Here is a 14850-nt window from a genome sequence, read left to right as displayed (position 1 = left end):
TACGGTCTAGTTGTGCAACACTACCTCAAATGTTGGCATTCTATATATAGCAATGATACACACTATTTAGTGTAAGTCTGTTTTCTTAAACAATGGACTGTCCAGCTGACTATGGTGATATGGCGCGTTTCGTCAGCAGTGTTGCAGAGGGGGAAATTCATTCAGGGTAGCCGCAGTAAGGGGCACAGTAAAGGAACACAGTGCCGTGAATGAACATTGTCACGTAAATTTGTAAAGCAAAAGGTGCAAGCGGCCGGGACAGAAAGAGAAGAAGCTCTGTCTTCATTTGGTCATACGATATTCTAAAACCTAATTTTGCTTTGTTTTCGTCTAAGTAGAGAAGGTCTATGGCCCATGTATATGCATCATTAGGTTAACACAGCTGTGGCAATGTCTTTCTTCATTCCAACTATTGCCATTAAAATGACCTTCACAATTATTCCCCATGACCTTCTCTTCTGCATTCTGTGTGTGTGACCAGGCAGAGGAGAGACATGGAAATTTTGAGGAACGTCTCCGTCAGCTTGAAGCTCAACTAGAGGAGAAGAACCAGGAACTGCAGCGGGTAAGTGGTACAGCCAGGGGCCACAACGCTATTTCTCCAGAACTATTAAATGATGATATTGGAGTGTATACCTCACCTGCAAGCTGCAGTCTGCATTCGCTAGAAACCAATGGCGTCAGTTTGAAGACAGAAGCTGCCATCTTGTCGCTACTGTATATAGCCAAAACTTAAAAGGTAAAGTAATGTATTTACTAGAACGGCAAGAGGGTGCACACTAAGCCCATAAATGGTTCCTCTTAATGTGGACAAGTACTTTTATATTTGAAGTGTGCATCTGTGAATCCTGGAGCGTTCCCGCAGCCTAACCCTAACCTTCCCGCAGCCTAACCCTAACCTTCCCGCAGCCTAACCTTCCCGCAGCCTAACCTTCCCGCAGCCTAACCCTAACCTTCCCGCAGCCTAACCTTCCCGCAGCCTAACCCTAACCTTCCCGCAGCCTAACCCTAACCTTCCCGCAGCCTAACCTTCCCGCAGCCTAACCCTAACCTTCTCGCAGCCTAGCCCTAGCCCACCCCTCTCGCAGCCTAGCCCTAACCCACCCCTCTCGCAGCCTTTGTCTTCCTGGGATTTGATTGGCTGCTCACTCATAAACAACGGTTCTTTGCGACATCAGACTGGTTCCTCTGACAATTAGACTTCACAAGCTGCACACAGGAAACAGTTGAGGCCTGAGTTGAGAAACCTAAAATATATAGTATAACCACAGGCGTCCCTAGTTATGCAGCCTGTTCTAAAAATGGTACCCAGCCGCTACTACTGTATAACATCAAACAATAAAAATTAACAATATTCAATGCCGTTACTGTTTCGCCAATTAAAAACTAAGAAAGTCAAAAATAAACTACACTCAGAAGTTATTTCTTATACAAGGACTACTTAGACTTTCTTAATTTTCTTCGTACTTAGTTGGCGAAATAGTAGCGCCTTGAATGTTGTCGATCTTTATTGTCAGAGTTGATAGTCAGGCTTCCATTGGAGGTGTCCACCACTTGTGCATGCTGAGAGCTTGCTGTCTCTTACAGGCCCGTCAAAGGGAGAAAATGAACGATGAGCACAACAAACGCCTATCGGAGACTGTCGATAAACTCCTATCCGAGTCCAACGAAAGGCTGCAGTTGCATCTTAAGGAGAGGATGGGTGCCCTGGAGGAGAAGGTACGTGTCTGGGTCATAAGGGGGAGATTTATCATTGCTGGGAGAGAGATAAAGTACAACACAACAAGCTCCCGTCATTTTTCAAACAAAGCCTATAGCAAGGCAGTTAGGAGAAGATTAGCCGGTACTTTATCTCTGTCCACTCTTGCTAAGTTTTAATAACCCCCCCCCCCTTCCCCTCCCTAAATTGCTCATCCGTTTCTTCGTGGGTAGATGACGTTGGTTGGCACTTATAAAAAGGTGACTGTAAAAGCCAGCTACGGCTCCTCCTCATCAGCGTTATTATGTAACTGACCTTTCCTAATTGTATGTTTATGCTTTACCAATTAGTCAGATCAGCGGCAAGTAGAAGAGAGCAGAGGGTGACAGCCCGACACCAGAACATTCAGAATCAGATGTGATTAATTACGTCCGATTAGTTGATGTGATATATCCTGGTACTTTTATGCAGGACTTTTCACCACAAGCCTGCTCATAAAGTCTAGACCCTCAGGGCCAGCTAGTCATGTCCTTTACAATCGTGCTACGTATTGTTGCTGAACTCTTTCCGTAGTTATCTGTAGATTTTCCCTCCTTTTCTTTATCTTGCTGCTATGAAAGATGAGCTGGCTCCTAAATGTAGAATTCATTTCCCCACCAATTTCCTGCTGAAATATCACTGCTAATAAAAGCATAATGTCCATCTGGCTAACCAGCTAACATCTCGCCTGTTCTTCTCTGGTCACCCTCGCTGCTGTTCTCATCTGCTCACTATAGGCTGCTTGTTGCTGATCTCTTATAATGTCCTCTCTTCTCCTCTTTCTCTCAGAACACTCTTTCGGAAGAGATAGCTAACATGAAAAAGCTGCAGGATGAGCTCCTTGTAAATAAGGTTTGTATGAGGACCTCTGTGTCCTGTAGGCTCTGACAATGGTTTACTAACCTTTATGTAGAAATCTGTATTGTCCAATATTTGTCTTCTGTATAGTGAGAGGCAGCAGTATCTCATAGAATTTTCTGAAGCTTTCCCTTAATCCTGACCAGATGATTAACTCAAGTGACCCCAATTGCTACCGTCTGACCATGATTCTGGAACTTGTTGTCCAATGGCACATTTTTGGTTTCCAGCTGTTGTCCTACTTTGGTCATCCCAGTGGTTGGTTGTACTTTAGTTCAACCTGGACTATACAACCTGTTGTTTTCCATTGATGGTCCTCACATCCTCATAGGTTTTGTTGACCAAACTTCTATAATCTTATGTCCATTCATCTGATGTTATCCAAGCTTGGTCATTTAGTGCCCATGATGGGGCTCCAGGAAGTCTAGTTCCACCGGAGCATGTGCTCCGGACTCCGAAATTAACTTTTGTAGTTAGTCTGAAAGCAGCAGCTATCTAATACCTGGTTGCTGGGTGCCAGCTCCAGGGGCTCATGCTTCTTGAGTCGCGCGTCTGAAGTCAAATGAAGGGAGAGGGGAGTCTCTGGAGCTGGCACCCGGCAGATTGTTAACTATGAGGCAGCTGCTGTCTTTCCGACTTCAGCCAGCGGGCGCACAAAGAAAAAAGATGCATCTGTATATATTATATATCTAGAAAAAAGGGAAGACAGACATGCGCCTAGTAGCACTCTCCAGCTCTTCCCTTGTGCTAACTATTCTTGTAGGAAGAGGAGGCCTAAGCTGCCTTGAGCATGTGTATTAAAAGTTGAGCAGAAGGCATACGAGCTGGAGAGAGCAATATATGTGACGGCCAGGCTGTGAGGAACGTCTGCTGGAGCACCCAGTTGCTGGTAGTGATACACCGTACTGCAAGTATATTTTTGGCACGCATAATAGCCTATGGCATATTGATTGGATACTACACGTTGGGCTAAACATACTACACTATTAGACGCACGTCTCTCTTCCCTTTTTGTTCTAGATTTATTTCAGCCAATCTTCCACCCATGAACAATCTAGGGGGAGTGTTCTTTATTTATCCCTATATGTTTATGGTGATTAAGGAACCTGGATTTTTTATACATAAAGTATATGAACGGAGTACACTGGAACAAGCACCATTGTCCTAGACACCCCACTGTCTAGTATATTCACCACTATATAGAATATGTCTATAGTTCTGTACGCTCAGCTCGGTAGCATGCGCGGTGCAAAAACGCACAGAATATTAACTTGCATTGAACCCTGCATCGGCTCCATAAGGTTATGGGATCTTCCCGGCCCCTGTTCCATGCAGCCAGGGAGGGGAGCCATCCAGGATCTCAGGGAACAGAATATGTTGCATATCTGTATGTGAGTATGGGAGACATTTACTAAGCAGTGATAAGAGCGGAGAAGTGAGCCTCTGGAGAAGTTGCCCCATTAACCATTCAGCAGCTCTGTATCATTTTATAGTATGCAAATTATAGATGTTACTTCAGTGCTGATTGGTTGCCATGAGCAACTTCACCACTGGCTCACTTCTCCGCTCTTATCACTGCTTAGTAAATGTCTCCCTAAGTTTTTCGAACCGTGTGACCTTTCTCCTGTTCCCCCTCCAGGAGCAGCTTGTCTCCGAGATTGAACGCATGCAGATGGAAATAGACCAGCTGCGGGGACGTCCCTCATCCACATACTCTAGGTGAATCATTTTGTTGTTTGGAAAGTTCTGGAAAATAAGTTGTTTGATAATCTGTACCTCACTGTAGACGGATGGTTGGAACAAATAGGATCAAATCAACGGTTATATGTATAAGAAAATGGTGGAAAGCGTAAAATTTACAGCGGTCTCCGTATGGCACAGCTGTTATGGGCTGCTGTGTATCCTATGTATGGAAGGGAATGTGAGTGATACAGACGTGTCACTGTGAGGAGCACTGCTATATGAAATGCAGGGGATGGGAATGCCATGCTCACTACCAACCTCCCTCCTCCCCGGGTGAGAAGATGAATGTTATACACAGACATGAGCAGCCATTACCTCCCCCTACAGTCGCTGTGCGGAGAACAGTGGAGTAGTAATACATACAGACATGGCCAATGAGCACCCCAACCTACAGCCACTTTGGGGAGCACTGCCATATAAGGTAAAGGGGACGGGAATGCCATGCGCACTACCAACCCCTTCTCCCTGGGTGACATGAGCAGCCATTACCTCCCTACAGTCCCTGTGAGGAGAGTAGTCATACACTCAGACATGGTCACTGCAGACCCCAACCTACAGCCACTGTGAGGAGCCCTCCTATAGAAGATGATTTATAAGAAAGGGAATGTCATACACACATGCATAGGTACTACATACCCCTACCTACAGTCACTGTGAGGAGCACGTCTATAGAAAGTAGTAAGTAGGGGACAGTCATACATACAGAATTAACCTCCACTTCTGCTGTAGTGTGTTCTGCCTCAACAAAGACCACTAGGGAGAATTCAAATGTAAAGGGGTATATTTACTAAGGTGTGTGTGTTTTTTTTTTTTTTAGAAGTGGAGATGTTGCCCATAGCAACCAATCAGATTGTAGCTGTTATCTTCTAGAAGCAGCTAGATAAATGTTAATGGAATCTGATTGGTTAGTAAATATACCCCAAAGTATTAATTGTCAGAACCGTAGCCAGAGCCTGCTTTCCAAATGAACATATCACTGCGTGCTCTAGCCATTCTGCTTGTGAACAGACTATATGATGTAGGTGAGTTGGATTGAATTGTAAGAGATACTCCTCTTTATTTTTATCTTGGTTTCACAATAATTTACACTTGAGGTAGATTTTAGGCCAAATTTGGAAGTTCAGGTTTTACTGTTTCTTCATCTAATTAAAGTATATCACTGGCTGATTCATCTCCTAACTCATCCCCCACAATGCTCAGGCTTGGAGTAAAAAGTATGGCTGCACACCGTGAAGGCAGCCATTTTGTTTGCTGCACCAGTTTGTAATCATTATGAACTCATGACATGACTGTGGCACAAAGTCGTTAACTAGATACGTTGCATTTTTTAGAAATATTAATTCAGCCCATAAAATAAAGGATGTACTCTGTATAGATGATGGGTAGACTTTTAAGTAAGGCCGTCGGTGCACTCTTACATCTCCTCTTTGGTGGTGGATACCAGCAGAGTGTTTCGATCTTAACAATGCTGTCTTATCTGTGGTTTATCATGTCTTATAAATACCCTTCTATTCATTACTGCACACTTTCTTTTTCCTTGTACTACCGCACTCCACAAGTATCTACTACAGCTATTCATTTTGTAAGTGTGTACGAACTACTTGCCGATGTTTGACTTGCCGACGGTTTTTGCTTGCCTAGCTGTGTTCCCGACGTGGAGGATTAGTTTGTGTACAGAGCGCATATATCCGAGTTTGTGGCCTGTTCGTTTTGGTGTTTCCTGTCATTTTACATGTAACGCACTTCACCTCACATTCAAGGCTTTGGCAGCGGCACTGAAGGAGCTGAATAAAGCACTATTATCCTATTAAATAGCACACTTAATCAATGACTTGCAGTTTGGTGTTCCCAGTATTATCTGCATCCTGTTGTCTGTCAGCCATTTTGTTCCTGCGGCTTCATGTTTGATACAGTCCCCCTATGTTTTGGCACAATGGATGGCTCTTGTTCTCTTCCAAAGGCGAGTTGTCTCAACAGATATGTACTGTATATACGCCCTGTGGCGTGGTGAGAGCTTGGGACTGCAGGAACGGTGGTCAAAACCTGAGGCCCGAGTTGACTCATATCTTGTCTGTCATTCTAGCCGCCATGTTAAGTTAAAGAGCTATGGAGTCGTTGAAGCATGTGCATCATGTTTTGCATGTACCGTACATGTCAGTAAAGCAGGAACTTCAACTGTATAGTCAAAGTTACATTTGTCGTGTAATTGACTGCTTTCTTTATGTCACCAACGCTATTTTTTTATAACCATTCATTTGTAGATCTCTCCCTGGCAGTGCGCTAGAGCTACGTTACTCTCAGGCACCAACGTTACCCATGGGCAACCATATTGATCACTACAGCAGCACAGCTGTGATCAGGCGGCCCAAAAAGGGTCGGTGGGCGGCCATGAAAGATGACCCGACAAAGGTACTGTGTCATTACTTCCTTTTGGATCATTTGGATGTGTTGGTTGTATGTGGAATTGCAGCTGATTGTACAGGGAACTGAGTTGTGATGTTTACGTATTTGGTTTTGTCACATTTACTGGACATCCCTGTTTCCCAGGATAACCCACAGTCCCGTGGGGCGAGTCTTCTCCCTGAGAAACTTGTGGCCCCAGACAAGATCCTGTGAAGAAAAAAAGCAAACAAGCTTCTTCTTTTTTTTTTCCTTTTCTTTTTTTTTTTCCCCCTTTAGCCCAGTGGCCACACACAATTCTTTTGGCTTAAGCGATCAGATCCTTTGGATCCGTGATCGGCAGGTGATGTCTGCACTTGCTGTTGTCACTACTATTGCTGCTTCATTGTGCCTGCGTCATTTTCTCCTATGTACTAAGCCCTCGCAGCGATGAAGTCCCAGTGTAAACCAGTGCACGTATAGTCGTGGAAGATAGCTTGGAGGCACCGTGCAGATTTTCCCCATACCTGGAATAAATGGGGGAGAGGGGAGTCTGCTGGAAGACCAGAAAATGGGGCGCAGCGATTGGTCAACAATTGGGGAATCTCTGTGCAAAATAATGTATGGAATTGTCGGGATAATATATGGCGGGCCTACAAACTGGCAGATATTTCAGTGGAACCTCTAGAAAGTTGGAACATTCACACCACAAGGGTTAACAGAGTCTATTACTCTGGCACAGGTGGGGTGCAAATTGGGGATGTCTGCGATACACTGCAGATATTGCGGGGTCTTTGGACGAACAGCAATTGAGAGGAATATTTGCAGCTGTCAGAGGGGGGTTTCTTTGTGCAAGTTGTATAATGTGTGACTAACAATGAGGTATTGTCCTTTGCAAACCTTAAGAGCTAAACCCCTAATTGCAAGCCTAGGAATCTAGCTATAAGAATACATCCATCTTTTCTATAGCAGACATGCAAGGTATACACTCTGATGCTACAGTAATTACGTACGAGTATTGTCAGCAAAGCAAACGGTGCCCAGTATATTGCTTTGCTGTAATAATGCACAATTGTATTGTACTGTACCCCAGCAGAATATTTTTTTTTTCCTTCGGGATCCACAGGGTTAACCCAAGTTGTGTCCAACCTGTATATGGTTGTGTCCCCTGAAGTTTTTGTTTTTTCTTGTTTATCATCTGGTACCATTAAACTAGGCCCTCATTGAGATAACTTGAACCGCAGGTTTTTAAAACCTAAAACAACATTGCTTGTGCTATTACAGTAACCTCTGCACCACGGTGCACTGCAAGTCATGTGACCACTGCAGAGGTCCGGATCTCCAGCTGTATTCTCAAAGGAATCAAATTGTGATATTTAGTCTATTTGCAAAGGGGGAACATATGGCAGGAAAGAAATCTGATTAGTCCTGATTAAGAGTTGTGCGCTATTGCATTAGCAGCTGCTATGATGGCTGCAGAGCATTTGCGAAAATATTCTGACAGTCTAAAGACTCCCCACCTGTACCAGCTTGCGACGGACAGAGTAAATGCAGAGAAGCCTACTTTACTTATCTGCAACGTGAGCTGATCCTTCGCCGGTTGTAAACACACCATCGATGCAACATCGGACGCACATCGACTCTGAGAAATACCTGGGCCTTCAAGACTCTGCATCACCTCTCTCTCTCAAAATATACCTTCTAAGGCTGCCAAATCCACTGCGAAAACGGCATAGCATGCAACTACAAATCGGGCCTATAATACGCTGAACGTAGCAATCTGCAATTGCGACTCTAGGGGGTCGATTCATGAAGCAGTGAGTGGAAAAGTGAGCCTGTGGAGAAGTTGCTCATGGCAACCAATCGGCTGCTCCGTACAATTATATAGTATGCAAATTCTAAATGTTACTTCAATGCCGATTGGTTGTCATGGGCAACTTCTCCACTGGCTCATTTTTCACTGCTTCATGAATAGACCCCTAGAAGTGGTGATCATTTGGACAGGGAGAGTGTGGCATGGTGATTCCTCCAATGAAACATCTTTCGGAATTTGGAACTCTCTTGTCCTGTGTGCAGCTAATCTGTTGTGCAGCTAATCTGTATAACCCTGGAGGGTACATTCTAGTAAATGTAGCATTCTCTGAAGTCAAATTGGTAGTTGCTATAGGTATTACTAATCTGGGAAAACCTGGTCTATTATAGCTGATCATTTTGTCATACACAGATGTCATGCACTGATCTATAGGATGTATTTAGTCATGCTGATGCATTGCATAATGGTTTAAAATCAGCCTCCAATAAAAAAAATACATGTGTATATGCATACGTACGTACATATATATATATGTGTGTGTGTATATATATATATATATATATATATATATATATATATATATATATATATATATATATATAAAGGCAGGGGAGAAGAACAAGCGCCATATGGTGTAGTATTTTGAATAAATTGGAGTGATAGATACGTATATACGAAGTAAGTACCGGATAGATTCTTGAGATTAGGCCTGTCTGTCTCACTAAATTCTTTGTGGCTGTTCCCCACCTGTGTATACAGGAGGCGCAGGACAAACTTCCTCGGTCTTCTTCCGCCTCTAACCAGCAGTCTGCACAAGCGCATGGGAGGGAGGGACGGCTGCCGGGAGCACACCAGAGTAGGGGGCTCAGTTGGAGCAGGACCTTGGGGTTCTCTAGTTGCTTCCTTGGATGGGGCAGCCTCTTCTTTCTCCCCTGTGTGCGGATGAGCAGCTACAGGCGTCTCTGCGGCATGGGATCTGGGTGGTCTGCTCTCAGCGAGCTCGGAGCACACAATGCAGAGGGGGGGAGAGGCTGCTTTCTGCTACTAAGCTGACCGAGGAAGTTTGTCCTGCGCCTCCTGTATACACAGGTGGGGAACAGCCACAAAGAATTTAGTGAGACAGACAGGCCTAATCTCAAGAATCTATCCGGTACTTACTTCGTATATACGTATCTATCACTCCAATTTATTCAAAATACTACACCATATGGCGCTTGTTCTTCTCCCCTGCCTTCACAGAATTTCATGACTGAACATACCCAAGTCATATTTTGAAGAACTGAGCAGCCACCAAAGAAGTTTGGGAGGTGTTTTCTGACGGAGCATCCACAATTGACTGAATCCAAACAGTAGAACCTTTTTGACGACCCTTTGCTTTAAAGGAATATTTGGACGTGAGATTAAGCGCACTGACCTTAAAAAACTCTCTCTATATATATATATATATATATATATAATATATATATATTAATATACATACTGTATTTTACAGATTTTAAGATGCTAACACGTTTCTAGCCACAGAGGCCTGGGTAGTGTTGCGCCAGGGCAGGGCTGTAAGAATGAAAACTGCCGAGTTGTCAGTTTATTCTCTTTAATTCACTAAACAATTCTTCTTTGTTTTTGTGCTGTCTGTGGACTCCATCCTATGTAAGTATCCTTTATCTCTGTTTTCTGGACCATTATTCCTTGTGCTGTATAAATAATAACATCAGTGCATAAGGATAAAGCTGTATTTCACATTAACTTCTGTCGCAGCTCCCCCAGGCAATAACAGGGCTTATGTTCTACTTATATTACTGCTGTAAGGATGGGGAATGGGTTGATTCCGCCGTTTATGCCCAGATCCTCAGCAAGACAGGAAGCCTTTTGTCAGGACCTAGAAATTCCCTCTCCTTGCCATGTCCGGGGGAGAGTTAGGGTTGACAGACGTATCCAGTGCCGGATGGGGTCACCCTTCTATGTAGTAGAATAAGTTTAATTGGACTGTCCAGATTTGTAGTGACTGTGCATGTGTGGTGGACTGTGGGCGGGCACAAGCACGTGTGTATGATTGGCATAAGACTGGTGATTAGGAGCACATTGGCAGAACATTTTGTAGATGATGCGGTCACAGAGGTGACTATGGGGAGGGAACTGGTTTGTGTGCTGAGTGAGAGTGTGGTGAATGTGGACATGGCTGAGTGCAGATGTATAGGAAGAAGCGGCGTTCTCTCACCTGGTGTGTGCAGTGGAGCCTTCATCTAAGGGCGCTGGTGTGAGGTCTCTAGAAAGGTCATAGACATCCCATACTGTAGTGTGGCAGAGGAGGGTGGTGGGTTCAACGCCGCATTATCCGCTCGTTATGAGTTAATTGGCTGCATGATTAACTATTATTAATATTACGTCTTGGGGGGGGGGGGGGGGGGAAATCATAATTTAAAAGTTAGATTTAAATAATAATAATAATAGCTCACTGCAGATCAAGTCCTAATTTCTTTTTCTGGTGCCTCATGAATGTTCCGGATTCTGGTGATCTGAAGCACTGACTATTAATTATCCATACAAAATGGCCACCTCTGCTATGTATAGAAGATTGGTCCACTAGAAATAGTCAGTTTTGTAAATCTATTAGCATCTCTTCTCACAGTGACCTTAATTTATGAGGTGGTTTAAAGAAAAGAAAATGGCCAATTCCCCCCCCCCCATACATTGATCTAGTTCTTCTTTGTGAGATGCGGTTTCATAGCTGCAGGTTCCCTGGAGACCGGCCTCCGTACGGTATAGATCACAGCTCAGGATAACAAATGGCTTCCTATAACTTAGAGGTTTGATTTGCTGCTCCTGCCTTTCCAAGCAGTAAAAACTTCCATCTCGGTTGTCAGGGTTGGAGACCTGCCGAGATCACGCAGTTTCTCACCGCAATGCCGCTTTTAGTGTTTTACCCATGTCCCTTCTCTCTCCCAGATCCGAACGCTGGATGAGCAGGACTGGGAACGGGCGCAGCAAGCCAACGTACTAGCCAATGTGGCGCAAGCCTTTGAAGGTGACATGGACGGGTCAGACGAAGATGACAGAGATACCATCTTCAGCTCAGCGGACCTCCTGTCTCCTAGCGGCCAGACAGATGTGCAGACTTTGGCGATCATGTTACAGGAGCAGCTGGAGGCCATCAACAAAGAGATCAAGTACGCATTGTTCTGTTGTCTATAATCGCTATCTATCTGTCCTCACCACCCGTCTACCTCTCCACTGACGCTGCCTACTCCCGGCAGGTTAATACAGGAGGAGAAGGAGACCACGGAGCTCCGAGCTGAGGAGATAGAGAGCCGAGTCACCAGCGGCACTCTGGATGGATCACTAGGACGCTATCGCTCGGCCACATCTATCCCGACCTCCGTCACCACCTCCACTCTGGCCAGCCCTTCCCCACCCAGCAGCGGGCACTCCACCCCACGCATCACCCCTCACAGCCCAGCCAGGGAGGGAGACAAATTCGTAAGCACCGCCTTCTTTTATGCCTTAGCCAAAGCCGTAGGACCAGATTCTATCCATGCTGTGGTGATAAGGTGATGCCATCTTTATGTGGACATCATTTCCATCTGGTAGTCCATAAGTATGCCTGTTACATGTCATGACACCATTACCCACATATAGAGTCACCTAAATGCCGGGGAGGGGGGTTAACATGGCTCATTACCCCCACTCACTTTTCCAAAATAATACTGTACGGTTTTAACTGCAAATGCTTCATTGTAGAGCTCTGGCTACTAGGCAGACAACAGCGCTGTACTACCTTGTGTACACATAGGGAGACCTTCACTAGAAATGGTCTATGAACTCACTGCTGCCACCATCAGACCGTGCATATGCACTGCACCCAGTGCAATAAAATTCCCGTCTGCATTGTAACTGGAATTTTCTTGCTGAAATGAGGTTTTACGTTGTCATGCTTTAATGTTTTGCTGCTTATTTCGTTAGTGAATACCTTCTCTTCAGTCGGTCATACCCTGGAGAGATAATGATGTGTCTAATGGGCCCTACACACATAGCGACCCGCCGCCGAGCTGCCTGACGAGCGATACGGCAGAAGGGCGACCCGGCGGCGGGGGGAGGTGATGGGGGGAGTGAAGTTTATTCACTCCCCCCCTTTCACCGGGTTTCGTAGCACTACATGCTGATATGGACGAGATTGTCCATATTGGCCTGCATGTTTAAACAAGCCGACACCAGCGATGAACGAGCGCGGGGCCGCGCATCTTTCAGCGCTGGTCCCTACGCACTGAAAGATATGAACGAGATCGTTCATATCTTTCATTGGTATCGACCAGTGTGTAGGGCCCATAAGGCGTTGTGTGCTTGACTTTTGCAGAGTTAAGGGGCCTACACACTGGGCAATGTTTTCAACCATCGATATTATCGATGGCCGGTTTTACCTACACACTAGATTATATCCATGGTCAATTTAGACGATATGAGAGTACATACATCTATATCGTCCAAATTGACTGGCATGTACCAACGATGATAGATCAGCGATGAACGATTGCAGGCATGTGCATTATTCATTGTTGATGCATACATACTGAAAGATATGAAAGATTTATTGTTCATTTATGAACAATATCGTTCATATCTTTCAAGATATCGCCCAGTGTGTAGGCCGCTTAAGATGAATCTGTTTATTAATCAGGGTTTAAGCTTGACTAAATATTATTGGGAGCGATTCCTCTCTTTGGGTTTTCTTTATAGTGGTTCTTGCATGTGTCGCGGTGAATCCTCATTATCTAGTCACTTTAAGACATGTTTAATATTTTCCCTGTAATATATCCCCTGTTGGATTATTAATTATCAGACGACACCCTGTTTTACGTAGGCCTTTCTGTGTTCATTGTGCTTTTCATTTAACTGTAAGAGGATCATTTATTCATAGCTTTGTACAGTATGTAGGTGTCGCGACATTTCATCATCGTTATATCCTATATGTTATCCCCATATGATAGATTACAGTACTGCTATCACTGCTATTTGTTTTCTATTACAGGGTCTTACCTAAGAAGTTTATTGTTGTCTGTAGATTTATTGGTGTTTATAACCTCCTTTTTTAGCTTTCCTGATCTTTTATGCGATTCAATGATCTATATGTGCTCTTTGTTTAGATGACAAGTTTGTTGGATGTTTGCAGGCTCAAAGTAGATGGTCACTCAGTTTATAATCCTTATTCCCCAATTAATAACAATCGCTTGTTTCCTTGGCGACATCCGCGCAGCCGTATTCCTTTTTTGAACTTGTGAACAATGTAGGAGGTCTAGCAACGGGATCAACGAGTCCGTGTGTTGCATTGCAAGTTGTCATTTGCGTGGACAAGGCCTGGCAGCTGACTTCTTTTATGGGTTTATCTAATTGCAGCTCTGAGGCTGACCTGTTTTGCAGAGTGCAACAACATTGGTTCAACAAAGTTTAAAAACCCTAGGAGTGGTATTGTGAATACTGAAGGCATGGGCTGAGACCCCTATCTTGTCAAACTCGTACTATGCATGTAGACAGGAAGCCCCAGCAATCATGTAGAATGATCAGACACCTTTCTTCCCACCATAAGGCGGCAGTATTGACATTCAGTATAATCAATAGGAGTTCAGACATATATTTAATATCGCTTTTGTTTTATAAATCACTTGGCGGCTTATGAGATCAGTTGTTTTTGTGCCTAAAACTGATTAGACGGCTTGGACTGTGGCTGGGCATGCTCCAGGATTATTCATCTGGGAAAAATCTTTAATTTACCTTGCTAAACGATTCCTGTGGATTCCCATTACTTTCAGAGCAGCAGGAACCAGACCACTGCTGGGGATAAAGCAGCATGGAGCCTGTCATTATAGTGACACCTTGTGGTCATGTTCAAAACTGCAACCTGTACTCCTATCTTTAGCGCTCTGTTAACTTCCACAGTGGTGAATACAGGCCTTTTTTTTTTTTTTTTTTGCTGATATACAGTACAGTCTGCAGCATGTCGTTAGAAAAACATCTTTAAGAAGAAATGATGCGCTGATGACTTTGACGGTGTTTGTCCCCTTATGTAGAATCATGTCCCTAAAGAAGACGGCAGAGACGAGAAGTCATTGATGCAGTGTGAGACCACCCCTCCCCTGACTCCGCGGGCTGTACGGCTGGAGAGAATGACACAGGCACTGGCCCTGCAAGCCAGCCCTATGGAGGATGGAAGAGAGTCCCGGGGAAGGTAGGACACCAGAGAATGTTAGGAAGAGATGGCTAGATAGGAGCCGGAGTGTTGTATGTATGACTGTGTACTTGACCCTTTGTATCTTGCTTGGTGCTGAAA

At 44.4% G+C, this 14850-nt stretch overlaps 1 protein-coding gene across 5 annotated transcripts in view; it reads left to right on the top strand.

The window, feature by feature from the left end:
- PPFIA3 (PTPRF interacting protein alpha 3) overlaps window positions 1-14850 on the top strand; it is a 145456-nt gene that overhangs the window by 70367 nt on the left and 60239 nt on the right. For 3 of the 5 annotated variants that reach the window (XM_063942442.1, XM_063942438.1, XM_063942439.1), the window contains exons 10-17: window positions 482-565; window positions 1588-1719; window positions 2528-2590; window positions 4236-4315; window positions 6601-6748; window positions 11478-11698; window positions 11786-12008; window positions 14591-14748. In XM_063942442.1, coding sequence (XP_063798512.1) covers window positions 482-565; window positions 1588-1719; window positions 2528-2590; window positions 4236-4315; window positions 6601-6748; window positions 11478-11698; window positions 11786-12008; window positions 14591-14748 — 1109 coding nt within the window. The remainder of the gene's footprint in view (window positions 1-481; window positions 566-1587; window positions 1720-2527; window positions 2591-4235; window positions 4316-6600; window positions 6749-11477; window positions 11699-11785; window positions 12009-14590; window positions 14749-14850) is intronic. The other 2 variants (XM_063942440.1, XM_063942441.1) reach the window with 2 other exon arrangements.

Source organism: Pseudophryne corroboree, chromosome 10 (assembly GCF_028390025.1).
Source record: "Pseudophryne corroboree isolate aPseCor3 chromosome 10, aPseCor3.hap2, whole genome shotgun sequence".
In the NCBI taxonomy this organism is placed as follows: domain Eukaryota; kingdom Metazoa; phylum Chordata; class Amphibia; order Anura; family Myobatrachidae; genus Pseudophryne; species Pseudophryne corroboree.
Note: the sequence above shows the minus strand (reverse complement) of the source record. Positions and strands in the feature narration are given on the sequence as shown.